Genomic DNA, 20,071 nt, shown 5'->3' on the forward strand with positions numbered 1-20,071 from the left:
GCCAGAAGCCGTCCAACGGCCATAGTGCAAGTAAAAAAAAAGAGAGAGAGAGAGATCATTGCTTCGTAGTGGCTCAGTCGCCGTCGCCAACCGTCCTGCTGCACGAGAGCGTATAAATCAGTATGTTTCACATTATTGTATTGTCCATTGGATGCTTGTGTATTATTCGCGGTCTCTAAAGCTTCATAAAAATATTGCAGGGGCAGATTGAGGGGGGCTCTGGATGTTCTGACCTCCCCCCATCAATTTCAGTCGTTACTTAGACCCATGGGCGGATCCAGAATATTTCTGAGGAGGGGGTCCAGCATGTTACATACGCGATATAAGGTAATTTAAACACTATGTGAAGACAGAAATTGAGGAGGGAGTCAGGATATCCGGAACCCCTCTAGATCCGCTCCTGCTTAGACGTCGGCCCAGCACACTCCCACAGAGCGTTAGTCGTGGTGACGTTGCCCACCTCTGTGAGGCCGACAACGGCAAGCTCTTTCGTTATCACCAGTTCCCGTAGTTAGTGGCTACGATGATGGCATTCCACGCAAAGTCTGGGAGGTGACCCGGGTTCGAATCCTGGCACCGGCTGTGCTGTCTGGGTGTTTTCATGGGTGTCCCGCAGTTCACTTTGAAGTCGGCCCAAGACGCACAATCCCCCGCGAACAACATGCCGCCACACCGGCAGGCAAACCGCTCGGAAATAGCACGCGAATAGCGCCACGTTGCCTGATTTTTGCTATGGTGATGGGCGGAGTCAACGCAAACTTGCGAATCTGCAGCGTAGTTGTGGCCACGCCCCTGGCCATTCAACGGTCTCCCACGCAGCGTAGACGAAGGCGGAGCGACAGCGAACTTGTGAAGCTACGAAATGGCGAGGAAAGCGCCGCTAGTCGTCGCCTATGCAGACATCATCGGTATATGTGATTGATTGGGGTTCACTTCTATGATAACACGGTGGCAGTGGCGAATCAAGGGGGGGGGGGGATCGCCCCCCCTTCCCAACGCCAGTTTATACATTGGATTTCCCTCTCCCCTCCACCACTACGCGCTCCGACAAAGAAACCGCCCCCCCCCCCCCCAAACACAGGGTCTGGATCCGACCCTGCACGGTGGTCTACAGTCTGGGCTTCCCCAGACGTCAGGCTCGTGGGCCCTGTTGGAATGATCCTCCCGACGTGAAACGCTCCGAGGGAAGCTGTAGCACATACAATGCAACAGCGTGGATTTGTCCTGAGCTATCGGCGGGGGCGGTGTAGGTGGAAAGGTGTTGCACCTTGCACACCAGGACTCGATGGTAATAGAGACGATTAAAAATATTAATTATTACGAGGCAACATGGCTATTTTTTAATGCCCGTGCCATTTCAACTTGTATCAGCCTCATCGTTTCTCTCTCGTGGATCAGTATCAGCACGAGAGCAAAGTTGCGTGCGCTCGACCTTTGGGTTTCCGAGCACAGACGCTGTAGAAGAACCATAGCTTGGCAATATCGACGTCGTTACTGGGATCAATATCTCCACAGGAAGCCATGGATGACGATTTACGTGTAAGTGCGCCGACGTCTACTCAACAATCGCACATGATTTGCATACGTATTTGTTGGCTACCTGCCGTAGCGGAGAAGCACTGGTGAGCGAGGTACTTCACACGGACAAAGCTTCCAAACAGTGCATTGTGCGCCGTCTATTGTTTCCTCAGCACTATTGGAAGTTTCATCCCTCTTCATGGCCAACCATTCCTAATGTTTGGTCAGCCACCTGTTGTATCTGCTGCTTCCCTTGTGAGGTTCCCTATATATGTCAGTAGTAGTGAATGCACTTAGTCTCTCCTCGATATCTCCCTATGTCCTTGGTTGAATTGCAAAAACGTACGAGGTGCTTGTTCACAACCCTACCTAAGTAGTTCGACCGGATAAATTGTTTCCATTGATATTGCGCAAGATTGTTTATTCTACAAACGTCCCTAGGTCAACATCACACTATTCCCTCGCGGGAATTCTTTGGGGCTACCCATTTCCTGACATTACTGCCTGTAGGGTTTAAACTTCGCAAAGTTTCGTGACAAACAATACGCGTAGACGAATATTTCATTTTGGTGGCGGTCATTAACCAGACGTCATAGAGCACCATAGCTCCTAAGGGGGCAATACTGCGAGATTTACAACGTCACTTTACTACTAGGAAATCGCGGCGATTTCCTGTTATGCCACTCTTCCCTCCCATACCCTATAACTCTCATCCCACCAAATGCAAGGGCATCGTTTGTCTTGTAGGTTCACGAGCGCCCGTCCTACCAGAGCAGCGCCCACAAGCTGGCCACGTTTTTCATCATGACAGCCGGAAGTGCAAAGGCTACCCAGTTTCCAATAATGTTCATTGTCTACGGAGGAGGTGCTCAATTATATTTACACCCTGGACTCCAACATGCTCCAACATGGAAGCTTATGCTCGTTTTTATGTCGCAGTTCCATTCCTGGTGGCATATTTGACGCTCCTGGCAACCATTGCAATGCCTATCATGCACCTGGAAAGTAACCTCGGCCAGTTTGCTGGAGACGGGAACCGGGGCATATTTAGCACAGTGCCGTTGTTCATAGGTAACAGCTAGTGCCCTGCCCTGACGGCCAGAACAGTTACTTTCACGAACATTTTCAGGACTAGGTTATACCATGACGATGTACGCGGTCCTGCACTCCATAGGAGACTCTGTAACCTTGTCAGAGAACCTGATACAGTTCTTGAAATCACTAAAAGCGACGCCTTGGGTCGGTTGTGACCAGCAGTGGGTGTCAGATAACCGTACTTGCTACACCATTCGTCCAGGAATGGTAAGTGTCCGTGTACTCAGTGGAGAGACATCCCCACGGAATATTCTAGAAGAAAAAGCACGACTGTTAACGGGACAGAAGTTCTGCCGCGTTCTGTGTGCAGCAGCACCTGGATATAGGAAGCCTGCTTTCTCGTCGTCTGACGTCAACCAATTAGGATCGTGTTTTCAACGGCCGTAGCAAATCACGAACGTGCTAGACGAGCCACCGTCAGCCAGGGGCGAATCCAGACCCTCGGTTTGGGGGGGGGGGAGGGGGACGGTTCCTTTGTCAGAACGCGTAGTGGGAGAGGGGAGAGAAGGAAATCCAACGTATAAGCTCACGTTTTTTTAGGGGGCGATCGTCCCCCCCCCCCTTCCCCCGGATCCGCCACTGCCGCCAACCGCATAGGCAGCCATTGTCGCCTGCGAGTAAACGTTCCCGTGTACTAAATGGGAAAACGGTCCCATATTTTTCCCATAGACTAATTTTCTGAAAGCACTTTTAGTGTACAGGACCAAATTTGTGAACTTGGCTGCAAGCATTTGCGAGTTCTTGAATTCGCAGAACGGCGCATCGCGGTGGCAGACGAATTCTGACTATGTGTCCACCTAGGGAGGGAGGGCGAGGAACCATTAAGCAGGCCTTCTGTATCTAGGTGGCGTTGGCTCTGTGACTCTTCCTGTCGTCTGCTACGAAATATCTTGTGACTCTGCACGGAGACATGACGTTGAGAGCTTGCGTTGCAGCAGAAAGCTATGTCGTTTTTCGCGTCTTCTTCTGGAGTATTCTGGGAAATGGCGCTCTTGTGAATACACGCTATAAGGACATATATGTGCTGTCCACTGATCTGTTTCGTAACAAGGCACTGATGTTGCGCAGCCATTGTGTCGAACGTTGCGGTTGAGCCTGGCAGAATCTTTCCGCAGCCGATCCTACCAATATGGCTTGCCATTGATCCACGGCGAGGAGGTTGTGCTTGTGCCAGCCTTTACATATAACGAAGAGGGATCCAATTGCGTTCCTGGACTTTACAGCTCTTTGCAGAGTTACTATCTGTGAGTCCTATCTGGTTACTTTCTGTATCTTTGTCTGCATGTAAATGTTGCTGAACGTTAATGCTTGGTCCACACTAGTGCGTTTCATAACGTGCACATGCATGCGTATACGTCTGCATGCAACGCAAGCGATCCGCTTGACTCTTCACATGCATGCGGGCAGCGCAAGTGGCAGCCATCATTCGTCTTTCATCTTTCATGCAGCCAATGCGCGTCTTTCGTGGCCTCTTTGTCCACGAAGCCTTACGGAAGAAAGCACGTTTGAGTGTGGCGTGACAGAAGTTACCGCCAGTTCGGCAGACGTAATGAATCCCGCATCATCTTTGCAGCCGTCATGCGCTTCGTGTTTACAGCGACCATGTTGGAATTCGTCTCACATCACACAGTGGCGAAGCGCCTCAACACGCATGCGCGGAACGCGGCGATTGGTTCTCCGCTTGCGGCTCGGTGCGTGCGTCAGCAAAAGTTGAGCTCGGGCGAGGACCTTGCGTTCCGCTGCGAAAGGTCTCACACGCGTCTGTTGCCGCGGTAACCAACGTTCCCCCACTTCCGCACGCACTGAAACGCAGTATAGTGTGAACGGTGTGAACCATGCTTTACGGCTCATATAATTGAAGTACGTCTGTTTGGAAGTACGGGAACTTTCAAGACTGCAGAGTGAGACTTTGAAACGTGCCAGAGTTTGTTCGAATGTGATGCATCGAAGGTGAATGCATACGATATGTCGACCGCGTCTTGACTCCGTAGCAGGATGTTTCATTAATATCACTGCCAGGTCCCTCAATTATATTCTGCAAGCATGTGTTATTTTTGCCCGCGGCATTGGTCTATACCGGGTGTTTCAGTTAAATCCCCGGGCTAAATAATTCGCGAACGGGTGCACCAATCCACGAACTTTCTTTTTTACAAGTATCTGTCCGATACCACCTACAAGCTGCACACCGTGTGAATGAGTGGGAGGCGCTCATTATTAAAATAAAAATGCAAATGAGTTTCGTAAAAAAGCGTATATATCTTCTAAAGCAGGGCGCTGTCGGCATTAAAATGGGTACTACCCCTTTTGGGACCTTCAGCGGACACCTTTTAGAGAAAAATCTGCCACCGAAGCGGTCATTTGTTGCAGTAATTAATTGGTTTCGGTTTACGTGTTTTTGTCGCGGCTGGTCGCGGCGAAGCGCAAAAGGGCGTATTTCATTGGTGTAATTCATTGGTGTAATTCATTAATGTAAGGACGTAATTTATTGATGGATAAGGGAGTGAAAGAGCGTCCTTTTGCGCTGCGCCGCGACCAGCCGCGACAAAAATACGTAAACCGAAACCAATTAATTACTGCAACAAATGACCCGCTTCGGTGGCAGATTTTTCTCTAAAAGGTGTCCACTGAAGGTCCCAAAAGGGGTAGTACCCATTTTAATGCCGACAGCGCCCTGCTTTAGAAGATACGCTTTTTGACGAAACTCATTTGCATTTTTATTTTAATAATGAGCGCCTCCCACTCATTCACACGGTGTGCAGCTTGTAGGTGGTATCGGACAGATACTTGTAAAAAAGAAAGTTCGTGGATTGGTGCACCCGTTCGCGAATTATTTAGCCCGGGGATTTAACTGAAACACCCGGTATAGCTGCAGCACTGCTGCAACTTTCGTTCAAACAGTTCAAAACATCGGCGGAAAGGGTCGGCGGAATCGTCTGGCGACATTTGGTCATTGGCGGTCTGCGACGTCGGTGGCTTGTGTCGGTATCTTGGCTTGGCCACAAGGTAGTCTAAGGTAGCCAGCATGTCAGCTCTGCTCCAATCAGCTTCATCACTTCAAAGCACGTGGTCCTCCGACTTTGAATGGGCGTTATCGTTGTTTATGCGCTCGGTTTTTTGGTTTGGGCTCCTTTGTGTAGCAAAATTCAGTCCTTAAAAAAAGAAAGAAAAAGAAATGATGACTTTAAACGACCGGCTCTAATTTTCTTATTACATTCCCTCCAAAAGCGCTAATTAAAAACTAAAAGCTAATTAAAAATTAAAATTGATTAATTTTAGCGAACTAGTCATCTAGTAGTTAGTATACAGTCTACACTTGTAGCTGTTTCATAAAAAATCGGTAACTAAAGATGGAAAAGGCACCGTATACTTCGTAATGATCAATTCGCTGCATAATCTTATTGTATTTTTTCTGTTCCGTAGTTCTACCTTTGTGTGGTGCCACTCTGGTGCATGTGAAAAATGACTGGTTCAATTTCGCAGATATCGACATGGAAGTTGGGCCAACACCTCTTTCAGCCACGTCGAGTCTCATCCACTTCTATCTGTAGCTGCAATCTGGATGTTTGTATTTGCCATGGCCCACAACGGCTTCACCCACGTCAGACGAGTAAGCTGCATAGAACATTTCCTGAGCTACGTAACATCTGTAACCTTCCACGCGCGAGTTTTTTCCCAATCGGAAGCTGCGCGAATTTTGTCATCTCATGCGAAATCCTATGTTTATAACAAGGCATAACGATGCTTGGACAGTAAACAGCGCTAAAACAATGTCTTTGACAGTTACATTTATTCTACTTTTTCTGCTCTTAAATGGTGACCGTAAAGCTATAACTGTACAGGGCGTTTTTTGTATTCGTTACAGAACTTTTATTAAACTAGCAGAACAAGATAGATGCCGTTTTTGCAATTGCGTTATATGACCAGACGAACATTCTCTCGAATGTAACTACAAGAGCACTAATTACCTAAAATTATTTAATTAGGGGATCTCGCGCAAGAACGAGATAACAGAACGGAAGATATTCCTCGTTGAAAGCCATTCCATGTTTTAAGAACCCCGCACGTGTGTTGGAATACCCATCACTGAATTTCGTAATGCAAATAAGCCCAAAAGAACTACGCAGTTTTCGAGCACAGAAAGGAGGACATGCAATCCATGTGAGAGAGCCACGTGCTTTGGAGCGATGGAGCTGATTTGTGTAAAGCTAATCTGTTCGTCAGATAGACCGCTCTCCAACCAAGATAAGGCGGAGGTCGCGTCATTTCTGGGCTCGAAAAGTGCGTAGTTTTTGTTTCGGCTCATTTGCATAGCCAAATTCAGCGATGGATATTTCAACACACGTGCGCGTTTAAGGGTTTTTAAAACATGGAACGGCTTTCAACGAGGAATATCTTCCGTTCTGCTATATCGCCTTTGCGCGAAATCCCCTAAGTAAAGAGTTAATTAACGAATTTTAGGTAATTATAGTAATCTGAAGTTACATACTTTCTTCGAAAGAATAGTCTCCCGGCCAATATAACTCAACTATAAAGACTGTATCTATATTGCTCTGCTAGTTTTTTAATAAAAATTCTGTAACGAATAAAAATAAACACCCTGTATATGTGTAGCTACTAACTTTGTTACTTTTTGAGTACCTTGACCATGACTGCTCCGCGTGCTGCTGAGTGTACAGGCAGCCCTGCCATCAGACTGACGGTATCCTCGGTTTCAGTTCTTTTACGTAATGACGTACCTGTACGCCTTGACAACGACACTGCTATTTTTCCGAGGGATTACTCTTTCTGGAGGCATAGGCGGACTTGCCATGTTCTTTTATGCGGACTGGAGCTCCGTCGTCGACCATGAGGTACCCGGTTACGAGAAAATATTCGTGGGCACTGTACGAGTGCGTTCGTGTTTCAGATGTGGTTTAACGCGTTGTACATTTCACTGGAGAGCGTGGGTGTGACAGGCAGTTTATTCCTGGGTATTGTACGCTTTAACCGCTTCAAAGATAAGTATCAAGAGTGAGTATGGTTCATCGTGCAGTGACGTGACAAAGCGCAAGCTTTCATGGCACTCGCAATGCCGTCTAAATGCACTACAGCACATATATTGCACGATCATCAACAGAGACGTCAAGTTTGTTTTGGTGGCAGACACAGCGTCGAAAGGCCTTGGAACTGCGATAACCTTTATGTTCCTCGGCCACTTATCGTCCAGCGTCGGCATCGATGTCACAATGCTAGTTCGCATGGGTAAGAATTCGACAAATGCTAACTAATTCATGCGCAGCAATTTGCTTTTAGTGCTTGACCTAAAGATCGTCACCAGGACATGAAATGGTGACGAACACGCGGTTACAAGAAGTTGGATGGTTTGATTCCGTTTCAGATTCTAAATTGTTCGTCAGCATCACACCACAGGCTGTCAGTATCGTCAGCAATTCGCAATTTTGGACCCAAATACATTCCGTGTGGCTCATTTCAACGATCCTACCTAAGTTTGTAAGTACACTACACCATATATGTTGTCGTTTTGACCCCGAAGTACCCACACATTATTCCACACACCGTACAGGTACTCGTCCCTGATATTCTGCTTGAAGTCTTGTCCGCATCTCACCCACCAGTGGTGGAACATCGAACAATGGCTCACTTCTGCGTGTGTACTCTCCTCGTCGTTGTCAGCGTTGTCGCTTGTACACCGGTATGTGAAACGATTAAAAAAGTACGAAGGGTATACGCTATGCAAATAGGTCAGCTCTCTGCGCAGCTCCCTAGCTTCCCTCTCTCTCTCCTATTGCCCGTGGAGCGACCTCATTGGTCTACGAACACCCCCTAATTGCTGCCTTGTGAGTGGACAGATACTTGGTCACGTGGTTTCTCTAAACTTTACCCTCTCCCCTGCGCAGAAGCAAACCGCCATATCGAAGGCGCAGCCGTCTCGCCGGGGGGGGGGGGGGGCACGTTGAAAACTCGTGTTATACCGAACCCTCGTGCTTCCGAAGCTCGAATATGCTGCTTCTGTGTGGGACCCGGGACAGGCGACACTCATTGCTCAAGTGGAAAGTGTACAAAACCGCGCAGCACGGTTCATTCTCGGTAATTATGCCAGGACAGCCAGTGTTACCTCCATGAAAGCTAGTCTTAACCTATCTCATCTCTCAGTTCGACGCAATGTTACTCGTCTTTGTCTATTTCACAAATTTTTTTATCATAACGATATCCTCCGACACTCTTTAATTTCTTGTCCGTCACATATCTCTTCACGGCTGGACAATGCACAGAAGGTTGGCATTCCCTTTTGCACTACTAACGTATACTTTCAGTCATTTCTGCCCAAAACCTCACTCGAGTGGAACCGCCTTCCCGGCTCTATTTCATCCATTACTGCCCCTTCATTATTTAAGAATGCTCTTTGTGATCATCTGAACGCCACGTAGTGATTATTTCTTTTCCTTTTTTTTTGTCTAATTTTTCATTGTTTTGTGTCTTCTGTATGCATCCTCTTATATTTGAACTTATTGTTACATACGCCCCTCCCCTCTGTAATGCTCAAAGCCCTGAGGGTATCATAAATAAATAAATAAAAATAAATAAAACAGTTTACCGCACAAGCCAGACAGAAGGAAAACACGGGCCGTGTGCCTTAATTCCTCCTTGGTATCGCTTTCCTCCTCTCTGGCCTGTGCTGTCTGCAAAAGCGCTGAGTGTGAGGCTAACTAGGAATATACACCGCTTTCCCGTGGACGTCGCCATATTTGAACCGCAGCGCTGTTAGAGTGTACTACTTTCTAGTACACTCTAGCGCTGTCTAGCTGGGGAAGCACGTTGAAAGCTGTTTACCGCACATGCCAGAGAGAAGGAAAACACACGGGACGTATGCTTCTTCCGTGGTATCACTTTCCTCCTAGCTGGAATGTGCTGTCTGCAAAAGCGCTGGGTGTGAGGGTGATTAGGAAATGTTGTATAGGAAAGAATGTGAAATGATTACTACGTCGTGTACGTTACTTCCAGGGAGGAATGGCCGTCGCCAGTCTCGTCTTCCACCAGCACGACCGAATAATACGCTTCTTGATTTTTACGGCGGAGTCTTTCGTAATCCTGCAGTATTATGGTGAGCCATCATGCTCTAAACGTTCTCCGGGTTCTGGGCAACTAACTGTGCTAACTAATCAGCCATTGGTGTTCATCGGGTTCTTACCCGTACCAGTACCACTACGTCACGCGTCCAATATGACTCAAGGAAATAAATGTCCGATGCTGAAGTTCCAAGAAAACCAATGGTTGATATGTCAAAAGGGATCCCAGCTTCAGGTTCATAGGGCTTGTGGAACATCATGGTGGCTGACGAGCAGACTTTTGTGACTCTACGCGCAGAATAATGCAAGCCGTCTCCTACCCCTTACAGGCATGCGAAGATTGATCATTGACTGTAAAATGATGACTAACGAATGCCCAAATATGTTCTTGAGACTCTGTTGGACATCCATCATCCCCTCGATCATTATTGTAAGTACTTCATTCCATGCCAAATTACCTCTTCAGGTTGCACGAGTTCCTCCCAGAGGAAAAACACGACATTCTTTCCATCTCAATACGACGTGATTCAACAGGATTCTGTTGGAGCCATGTACCGTCCCAGACAGGAGTTCTCAGAACACATGATCGACGTAATGTTTCTACGGTGCGACACCCTGGCGCAGAGACGCGAGTAATGCACTACTTTTTGCGGAGGAGTAATGAGTAATGTAATGACATTACTCTTTACTTGGGTTGAAATTTCAAGCGTTGTCTAAAGGCAGCAGTTGCAAATTGTACCTGGAACAGACAAGAAAAATCCCAAAGCTAGCTTTTCCCAGCCACGAAACCAAGAAAGAAGACACGAGTCCATGTGCAGTCCGAGCACTAACTCCTCCTCTGCATTGCAGTTAATCTTATCGATGGTTGCTGATTTAGATTATGTATGCTGTTCTGATCACTGCTCAAAATCATTCATACGTACTGGTTAAGTGCAACGAGGTAAGACTAGTGAAGTCTTCTTACAGTAGAGTACCGACTGAGCTACCGAGGACGGTGCCCTCGAGGACGCGCGTCCTCGAGGCGTAGTGGGGGAGGGGAGAGAGGGAAATCCAATGTACAAGACGACGTTTTGGGGGCAATGCTCCCCACTGGATCTGCCACTGCGCGGGAACTATGATATACGAGCGGCCTTGGGAAATACTGAAACTACCGCAATAAGCCAGCTCGTACCCGCTTCCCTCTCCCGTTAGAAAAAAGTGACGCGATTATCCCCTGCTCGGGTAACTTGTCCGGGACTGTACACCATAGAGGGCTGTACCGGCAAAATCCCCAACATGGCGTCATTGTTGGTCGTACTTCATGTTCTGTCAGGTACTGCTGACGGCCAAGTTTTTCGTCGTCCTTTGGTCTGAATCTTATCACTACCCGGTGTGGATCAGGGCTGTGTTCTTCTGGTTCGACATGGTGGAGCTTAGCTTCGTTCCTGTATTTGCAGTCATCATCCTTCTCCATACCGATATGGTACGTTTCTGAACTTCTCCGCAGTTTAGAGTTTCCAACGCAGCCACCGATACCCGAGAAACGTCATCATGACGTTGGTAGACAGACTGAAACCGAAACAAATCGGAAGGGAAGGGCTGGGTTCCACGAATGGGCACTTGTTTGCTGCCTCCTAATGAAAAAAAAGTAGGACCGAAGGTCGTGTCCCTTTCAGGGACCATCGTAATCCCCTCAAGACCGTGGCTTTCGGGCGCGACCTTATTCGTCCCTAGCTTCGAGCGTAGTTCAACTCTTCCGAATTGGTGGCGCTGTCGAACACTATGCATTTGTTTACAAACAGGGAGAGGTCTATTCTGGTACGGCGGTATATTGATATGGCTAATGATGGGCAATCCATATGTACACAAATTTGATGCACATGTCTAAAATTGCAAGAACATGTGGTGCATGATGACTAATTATGCCCGGATTCTCGATTCGCCCTGAGTGTTAAGCGCACGCGAAGGGGCCCTTCTGTCCATGCTTCGTGAATGGACGGAAGGGTCCCTGCGCGTGCACTTAACCCTCAGGGTGGAGCGAGAATCCGGGCCTACTGTCATGGCGAACATGGAAAGCTGACGAAAAAGCTGCGAGCAAACACTGTCCCGTCCGTCCGTTTCTCTCTTTCGTTCATCATGAGGTTCATAGGTTTCTCGCGTAGACGATACAGGTGGTAGTCGAGAACAGGACCGGCGAGAGGGTGGGGCAGCCGGGGATGGCGCCCTGGGGCCCGTGCCACTTCAGAGGCCCGCGCGACCCAAGGCCTGTCGTGATCATATAAAGAAGAAATATTTGAACTTTGTTATCGAGACGTGAGGACGGGGCCGGGGCATGACTCCTCCCAGGGGCCCCGAATTTCTCTCACCGGCCCTAGTCGAGAGTCCTAAGAATGGCGCTTTTGTGCGATGCAAAAAGTTCGTTCATATAGCCACAGTTGCTTCGCAGTGCTCACGCAGAATAAAAAGCAGAAAAAAATAAGCAGGCTTTATATCCGCGATGACAACCACAGGAAGAGCAATCAACATACACATGGTGGTAAAACGCTTCAAAAACTTCCCACCTATACCGAGATTTAAATGTGTGGAGTTCTCGACACATGTTTCACCTGCATCTACAAAACAAATTGTGGACTACTCAGTTTTTACTGTGTATGATGTCGCATGGATGCTACATAGGATGAGCACCAGGCGCTTGTTCCACTCCCATCCTGGACTCCTGACGACTGGGAGCAATCGATGGCCTACCGCCAAGCCCTCGTGGCCGAAGGCATGGACGTGTCCCAGCGCGAGGAGCGCCTATCCAGCATGCCTCCAGCGACATGCATAGTCCCGGAACCGACACGGCAGTCGACGGTGTCGGAGACGGCGCAGACAACATCGGACCAGTTGGGTACTAATCTAATAGTTTTTACAACACAAGCTAGCCCTGGCACAAGTGGCTGGCGACACGACTCCGAGGACAGTACGCCGCCGCCATCTACGAAAGAAAGGAAGGCGAGTCAAATATTTTGCCATTATCTTCCAAATCTTCTGGCTGTGTGTGTAGGATGCCACATCGTCTGTTGGCCTATGGTCGGGATGAGCGCAAGAGGCAGTTCATATTAGCTGCCTTGGATCAAATACCTAGTGGCGTGCTATATTCGAATAGTAGGCTGTGGGCCAGACTGGGTCCCACATGCATGAACATCGAGGAAATTCCCGAGTGTGGTCCTCAGTAGCGTTGAGAGTGCTCTACGAACGAGCAGAGTTGGTGACGCTACAGCGTGTGCTCGAAGCACTACCGAGGCTACTGGGGACGCCATCGAGGAATTTCCTGAATGGTCTTGCAAGCGAGCCTTCGAACGTGACATAATGTGCAAGGTATAAGCATGCAATGCAATATCCCTGTTGGGCTCGCATGGGTCGATATGCCGAGACACCGATCAGATGCAGTAATTCTATTACACATTGCCGTGTGGTGAAGTTCATGTAAGATGGTGCTCCTTATACAGGGTTATGCTGACTACGCAAATTTCAATTCAGAAATTTAAATTTATTGCAATTGAAATTCGACAAAAGTACTTTTTTAAGATGGGAAACTTAATTGCCGCACAGGAGCCGTTGGCCGCATATTTTTCCGTTCTACCGTTTTCTTATAAACCCCAAATGACATGGTTCGTGAATCACCCTGTATAGTGGTCTTGTTAATGGTCGACCTTGAAAGCATTATTCTGCCCAGCACCCTCTCTAATTTCAAGCCGTCATTCACACCGATGCAGAATACGTACGCCCATATCAACTGCGCTTTTGGCCTTCCTGACCGGTATTTTTTTTTTTTTTTGGGGGGGGGGGGGGCAAGATTTCGGGGAGGGGCATTAGTGGGGAGCTAGCAAATATACGGGTCCTGCATATGCGTGCTCATTGTATGTATTTTTTCCGGAAGGATGTTGCGGCGGAGTCGGGGACCTTGCACAAATCTCGCAGTCTGTCGTCAGTGCTGAGATCAGTCAGGCGAAAAGCGGCGCTCAAGGGAACTGTGCAGCTGGATAATGTAGGACCGCCTCCCGCCTTTTTACCTCAGCGGCAGCAGGATGCAGTACCATCTCCTGGGTTTTTACCTCAGCTGCAGCAGGATGCAATACCACCTCCTGGGGTTTTACCTCAGCGTCTGGGTGACGCGGGACCGCCACCCCAGTTGCTACCGAAGAAGTCATCACTCAAGTCGAAGGCACTTGCGAAAGACGGGTCTGCTGCAAAGGCCCAGCCCAAAGTAGTGCAGACGCAGCTACCTCCCATCATGACACCTGACGTGAGAACGGAGATTCCACTTTAGACCAGGGTCGGATCCAGTGTTTTTCAGAGATAGTGGGGGGGAGGGGGGGGGGGTCTAGCTTTGAACAGTATGCTACATACCCAAATGTCATCGCCCAAGTCAGTGCTTTTACTTGCTTCCAAAACAAACTCATTCTAAATGTTTCACCAGAACGTAACGCAGGTACTGTACTGTATTTCAAGTAGTTTTATAACATAATTTTCTGAAGTAAGACCTATTTTTATGAGTTTAATAACACCCTCGTGGAACAGCCTGTACATATACCCCGTCATAACGAAAGAAAAGAAAAAAGAGTCGGTTGGGAACACATTCCTTCATCTATTTGAGATTGCTCAGACGTCAGAATGATTTCCGGTGTGCAGGTCGCGGGCATAGAACGGTTCTCAGCTGTTTCTCCAGGATCTCTCGTACCGTCGCAACCACCACCTCGGCCGCCCGTGGAGGCAAGACGTGCCCCACAAGCTCCAGCAGCTCCTCTGCTACCTCCACGCCCGACGGCCCCACGTCAGAGAAAGGTGTCGAGAAAGCCATCCAGCGTGTCAAAGGAGTCATCAGTGAAACACATGATACGAAGACTCCTCAGGATGCCGTCATCTCAGCCAAGTTTAATCGAACCGGTCCACACGTACGATTCCCACAAACATCAAACAGCGCAAGTGGCAGGGGCGTCCAATGTCCCTTCCGTCTCACAACAAGACCACAGAACAGCTGCCGCGACCAGCGCTGAGCCCACGAAAGCCATTGCCGAGGAAAAGCAACGGCCGGACGTCGGTAAATTGAGTTTGGTTCGTAGTGGCCCAGAGGGAGAAAACATCATGTGACGAGCGGACAGACAAGAGACGTAGAGCAAACGGCGAGATGACGTGACAGTAGTTTATCCAGAATCTCAAACATGAGGGGAGGGGGCGCAAAAAACTTAAGGGGGGGGGGGGGTCATCATTACAGCTTCGTCGTAAAGAAAAGCTTTGGTGGTGCCGCCAAAAATTTTGGGGTGCTGGGGGAGGGGGGGGGGGTCTGGATAAATCACTGACGTGGCATGAGGCTCGGACGGTCACGTGTACGTGACGTACTTTGCCGTTGCTGTTTTCGCGCACTCGTCTTCTCGTCTCTGCCGACATCTCGCTCTACCCGGTGTGATGCCCCTCCCGAGGGGCTTCCTCAGTGGTGTCAGTAGCTTCGCACGTTAGTGTCCTAAATGCAGCTCGTGCCTAGAGCACTTGCAAAGCTACTGAGCACGGCACCGAGGAATTTCCTTAACGTACAAGAGGGTCCTAATGTCGCATCGAAGTCATAGTATGCATGAATCCGTTTTACCGAATTTGGAGGGACGCCCATAAGTTTGAAAGCAATAGACCTCTACCCCAGAAACTTCATCATCACGTCGCTAGACAGACTGAAACCGAAACAAATCGGAAGCTGGGTTCCATGAATGGCTTTCGGGCGCGACCTTGTTCGCCCCCTAGCTTCGAGCGTAGTTCAACTCAATTGGTGGTGCTGTCGAACACTATGACGTCAAACAGGGACAGACCTTACGAAAATAATTTTGCATCGCACCAACTTGTCCAAAATAACCCAACCCATCAACAAGCCAACTCGTGGACACTCGATACTGAATCCATTACCATTAATACCATTTAATTTAACATTTACATTTAATACCATTATTAAACAAGTCAGGCTCCCCCATCTTCCCACAAACGTGATTGTATGAATCTAGGGTGGACTCTTTCGGGTTAAATGCCTACCCCAGCTTCGGGAGGGAAAAATCGGGCGCTATTGATTCGGGTGTTGTAGGTTTATTTCTGTCCTGCAAGCGACCCACATTTAAAGCTTCATGTATGGTCAAGCCTCCTGACGATTTAGTCAAGCACCACACGTCGTAGCATCAAATGTGCCGCGCATAGTTCTGTTGCACATAAATATTTATATCCGACATGCGCAATCAGATCGCTACGGAATAATTCATGTGATACGCCATCAGAATTGGGGAGAAGTAGGGTTTAAACTGAATAGGCTCGAATGTGCATGATTCGTGGGGTGGCGGGGGCAATCATGCGGAATCAAGTTTAACCCGAAAGTGTCAGTCCCTGCATGCCTATATATGCTATATCCCAGTGTAATGACCGATGTCTCGTGCAGTTAGCCCCGAAAAAACGCCAGTCTCCGTTGAAGAGCAAGCACCACCTCCTCCTGTCGTGGAAGTTCCCAACGATAATCCTCCCCAGGAGCAGAAGAAGAAGCGAAAGAAACATAAGAAGAAGAAACGTGAAGAGAAGCAAACTTGCAAGGGAGCTGCAAACAAGGACACTGCCGCGGGAAAAGACGCGAACTCCTTGTGATGCACGCAACGTGGCCTGAGTGTTTGCCACCCGGGCATGAGTATACTGTATGTGGCACCTTTGATGTATGTTTTTGTTATGCGTGATTTATGTTTGCAGTGCGTCCAAGCGAAATAGGTCGCACAGAATGCCGATCTCGATAAAACAATGGTAGACGTCTCACTGTTTGATACTACATGTGAAGTAGTGTTACATCTTGGGCTGTTTGGTACGTGTGGGACCCGTTGGAGTATGGAAGAGTCGTCGTTTATTTTTATTTATTTACTTATTTTTCCGCCGGCACGTCCCATCTGGTCACATTGCTCCCGCGCCTTAGCAGACTGCTCTTGGCAGCCAATGAAAGTGCGCGCACTCGATCTTGACAGGTGACAGGTTCTGATGCCTTCGATGGTCCTTTAGAAACAGTAACCCTTCCTTACCCCAGTGCTCGTACAATAGAACTACAGACACAATATACACGAACTGGAATTTCGTCCCTTCCTGATGGCGAACGAACCTTCCATAATTTATCCCTGAAGGTATGCTCGCACGTAATTTCCTCTTTAGTAGTTCTCTCACGTGGTATTTTTTGTTTCGTGACCTATGTTGTACTGCTCTTACAGCATATGTATTGTCGCAAATGAAATTTAATTTCATTCTGGATGGGACGCCGCAGAGTTTCAGAGAAGCCTCAGCGTTCAGCACCCTCAGCGATCTCCATGTAATAGTTTCCGTCATAGCACCGCGAAGCAACTGTGGCTATGTACGGCCTCAAGACGCGGGGAAATGGGAAAGGAACAAAAGGAAAGAGTGAGGGACAGCTAGAGACCGGTATTCGTTTGGACAATCTGCAGGAAAACTGAGTCATTGACGTTCAATATCAGTCTACTAAAGAGTAAAGCACGACACTCCTGTGCATGGGCGAATTTGTAACTTCGCATCTCTGTCGCATCGAATAACAACTTCATTCGAGATGATGAATGGGGAGTTTCCTCGCCAGGGGCGATACTCTATCCCATTGGCTGGTACCGCATCGAATGTCACGTTATCGGTAAGAGCTATCTGACACTCCAGACACTCAGGTGGGGGTCGGTTTCTTTGTCGAAGTGTGTAGTGGGGGAGGGGAGAGGGGAAACCCAATGTATAAACAACTGTCGGTATGAGTGTCGTACAGGCGTGGACAGATGGAGAGAGGATAGCAGGAAGGAGTGGGGGGCAAGGGGTTACGTCCTGGGCCGACTTCAAGGGGAAAGTCTGCCGGAAAACCCAGGAAAATAAGCTAGGGAAACCTAGGGGAAACCCAAGACCGCACAGCCGGTACGGAACCACGATGTCACGGGAGCTGGTAAATGTATAAACTAACGACCTTTGGGGGGGGGGGGGCAAGGCGGCAGCAAGGAGGTGGCGTTGCACCCAGACGTCCTCCCCCCCCATTTTGTATCGTAACATAGAGTTTCAATTGACCGTGGTAGTGTACATATGATGCAAGACAGAACCCCCCCACCCCACCCCACCTCAGACAAATCCTGGATCCGCCTCAGGCCTCAGGGGACATTTCGTATAATTCATCAACAGGAACTCCTCATGACTATTGGCATAACAATTATTCTATAAACTATAAAAACCTCTCCATAAAGTTCTCTCGTATTATCCCGCACCAAGCCCGAACCAACTCCGTGCTCGCATAGGGCAGAGTTCTCCATCGATATGGTCATGTCAGAAATGGCTACATCCAGTTCAAGTGCTTGCCGATCTTGTGATGCCGATTTATTGCATCCCGAACTCATGACGTCTCAGACAATACTGGATCTGCTGAAAGCAGTAAGAACGGTTACTCAGCAACGTTCATCTAGGGTTATAATGCCAACAGCATTGCAGACAGAACAAATACAATCATGCAAAGCGTTGGCGTTGCTGCGTTGTTAAGCGCATGTCTGCTTGAGCGGGAGTAGCTATGTAGAAGGGAGCTTAGCATTTCACCTATGTTCTTTGGCAATCGTTGGCATAAGGTTTGGTAGCTACAGCGCGGAATTTCTCGGCAATATTTACTGGTTTGCTCCTATCCAATGATCAGTCCGATCTCCCAGGATCCACGCAATGTGCCGGTATAATGCCGTGCTACTTCCCAGCCTGAGCGTCTTGCACAGCCAGGGTTGCGGACGGGTATCGGTAGAGAGTGCATATTTATGCATAGCATAGAACATGAGTGTTACACAGAGTGTACGCATTGAGTTATAATATCAAAGCATGATACAGACAATCTGTTTTACAGAAATATGTGAAACATCCCCGCCTAGAAGAGCTGGACAAGCCGTCCCTTGTGGAGCTGTATCACAACACAATACTTCCACTCCCACAGCGAGAGTACAAGAAAAGCCGCCTTGGAGAGTGTCTCAGCAAAAAAGCAGCACTTTTTGAAACACGAAAAAGGAAATCAGAAGCTGATAGCAATACCATAGCAAAACAGTACTTACAAATTCCTTACTGCTTCTTAAGTACTCTTGATATGTGCTTGCTAGCTTGATATATGTCAGTGGATAGAACAAGTGAAATTAATCATTTTTGTCTACATTTGCAGAGCTGCTAAAAGAAGCAAGTCTTCAGATGCAATGCCACCATCGCGGTTAAAACCACCACCCACAAAAGTTAATCCTGGCAAAACAAGAACTGTGCTGTGTCACAATTCTGGCTGTGAGTCAGACGACAAGGAGCCACTGCAGAACTCGCAAGAAACTGCAAAGGTACCTTTTGCACATGAGCGTGTAATTTTTGTCGATGCATGAAAATGTGCATTGCAACAGCACATGTTGCCTTTCTATTATGCATCTTTTGCCGCAGCCAAGAAAATCTAAAAGTAGTGAATCAGAAAGCACAGTGTCTCCGAGTAAGAAAAAGCACAGACCTATCACATGGCCTTAGTGGTTGATACTTGTGTGCGAAACCTAAGGGCAAACTTTGTGAGCTCAGGTAATTTGCATACAATTTGCATTACATGAATGTAATCATAACAAGTATTTGATTTTCAGGAGTGAAGAAGGTATGACCTGTTAACTTCTCAGCTGTTACCAGAAGCAAGACTGGTTTGGTTGTGCAATCCACAAGTGATCTTGCTGTCTTGATTGACTGCAAATGCATGGTAGGGAACACAAAATAAACCTTGCAATTTTTCATGCTGTGCCACATGCTCATGAGAAATAAGGTTGAGAGAAAAAAAGTTGTTTCTGTGTGTTGCTGTTAATGAGTCCACACAAGTGCAGCCAGCACCTCTTGATGATAGTAAGTCTGGCTTTTGAAATTATGTGTCAATTTTAAAATTTTAGTACAGTTAAATTTTTCTGACCCCCAAATAAGTAAATTGGTAGAGCTAAACGTGCCATGTAAATATATTAGTTTTTTTTAGTATCTAGTCATTTTTATTGCATGCTATAGGGTAGGGCATATTCCTGTAAAAACATCTCTGTAACAATTTCATGATGGAAAGTAACTGTACAGTAAAAGCAACAATTTCGTATCTGCCTTTTCCCTGCTTCTTCATCCTGACCGCCCAAGATCTAAGGTCATATCAAATACGGCGTCAGTAACAGTGTTTGGAAGTCCTCCTCAGGCCCTCTGCTGTGATTGGAAAATGTGATGCTGTCTTGACAAACAAATGTGGTTCGTGGGTGCCACTGTCATGCTTGAACAAAGCGAAAGTAGATGCTGTTTAACTGGTGTCCCGCATGTTCAGTTTGAACTGAGAATATGGTGATACAGCATCATGCCGTTTAGTTTTAACAGAAAAG

The 20,071-nt window shown here is 47.8% G+C and overlaps 2 protein-coding genes across 3 annotated transcripts; both read left to right on the forward strand.

Moving 5' to 3' along the window:
• The first annotated feature begins 1,418 nt into the window (after window positions 1-1,418).
• On the forward strand, window positions 1,419-16,472 carry LOC135401147 (sodium- and chloride-dependent glycine transporter 1-like). Of its 2 annotated transcripts, XM_064633355.1 has the most exons (18): window positions 1,419-1,539; window positions 2,266-2,383; window positions 2,458-2,589; window positions 2,648-2,820; window positions 3,682-3,857; window positions 6,094-6,220; window positions 7,329-7,463; window positions 7,520-7,623; window positions 7,730-7,854; window positions 7,991-8,103; window positions 8,177-8,305; window positions 9,616-9,715; window positions 10,010-10,110; window positions 10,993-11,142; window positions 12,336-12,653; window positions 13,582-13,947; window positions 14,334-14,742; window positions 16,111-16,472. In XM_064633355.1, exons 1-18 carry the CDS (start codon window positions 1,522-1,524, stop codon window positions 16,308-16,310), a joined length of 2,994 nt encoding a protein of 997 aa, XP_064489425.1. In that variant the 5' UTR covers window positions 1,419-1,521; the 3' UTR covers window positions 16,311-16,472. The 2 variants fall into 2 exon arrangements, with proteins under 2 accessions (XP_064489425.1, XP_064489426.1); XM_064633356.1 differs by lacking the exon at window positions 10,993-11,142.
• A 1,500-nt stretch (window positions 16,473-17,972) lies between these two features.
• Window positions 17,973-19,459, forward strand: LOC135399899 (uncharacterized). Its single transcript, XM_064631634.1, has 5 exons — window positions 17,973-18,110; window positions 18,562-18,755; window positions 18,868-19,030; window positions 19,128-19,256; window positions 19,316-19,459. The coding sequence occupies exons 1-4, from the start codon at window positions 17,997-17,999 to the stop codon at window positions 19,206-19,208; spliced, it is 552 nt and encodes a 183-aa protein (XP_064487704.1). The 5' UTR covers window positions 17,973-17,996; the 3' UTR covers window positions 19,209-19,256; window positions 19,316-19,459.
• Window positions 19,460-20,071: the final 612 nt, after the last annotated feature.

This window comes from Ornithodoros turicata, chromosome 7 (genome assembly GCF_037126465.1).
Source record: "Ornithodoros turicata isolate Travis chromosome 7, ASM3712646v1, whole genome shotgun sequence".
Taxonomy (NCBI): Eukaryota; Metazoa; Arthropoda; class Arachnida; order Ixodida; family Argasidae; genus Ornithodoros; species Ornithodoros turicata.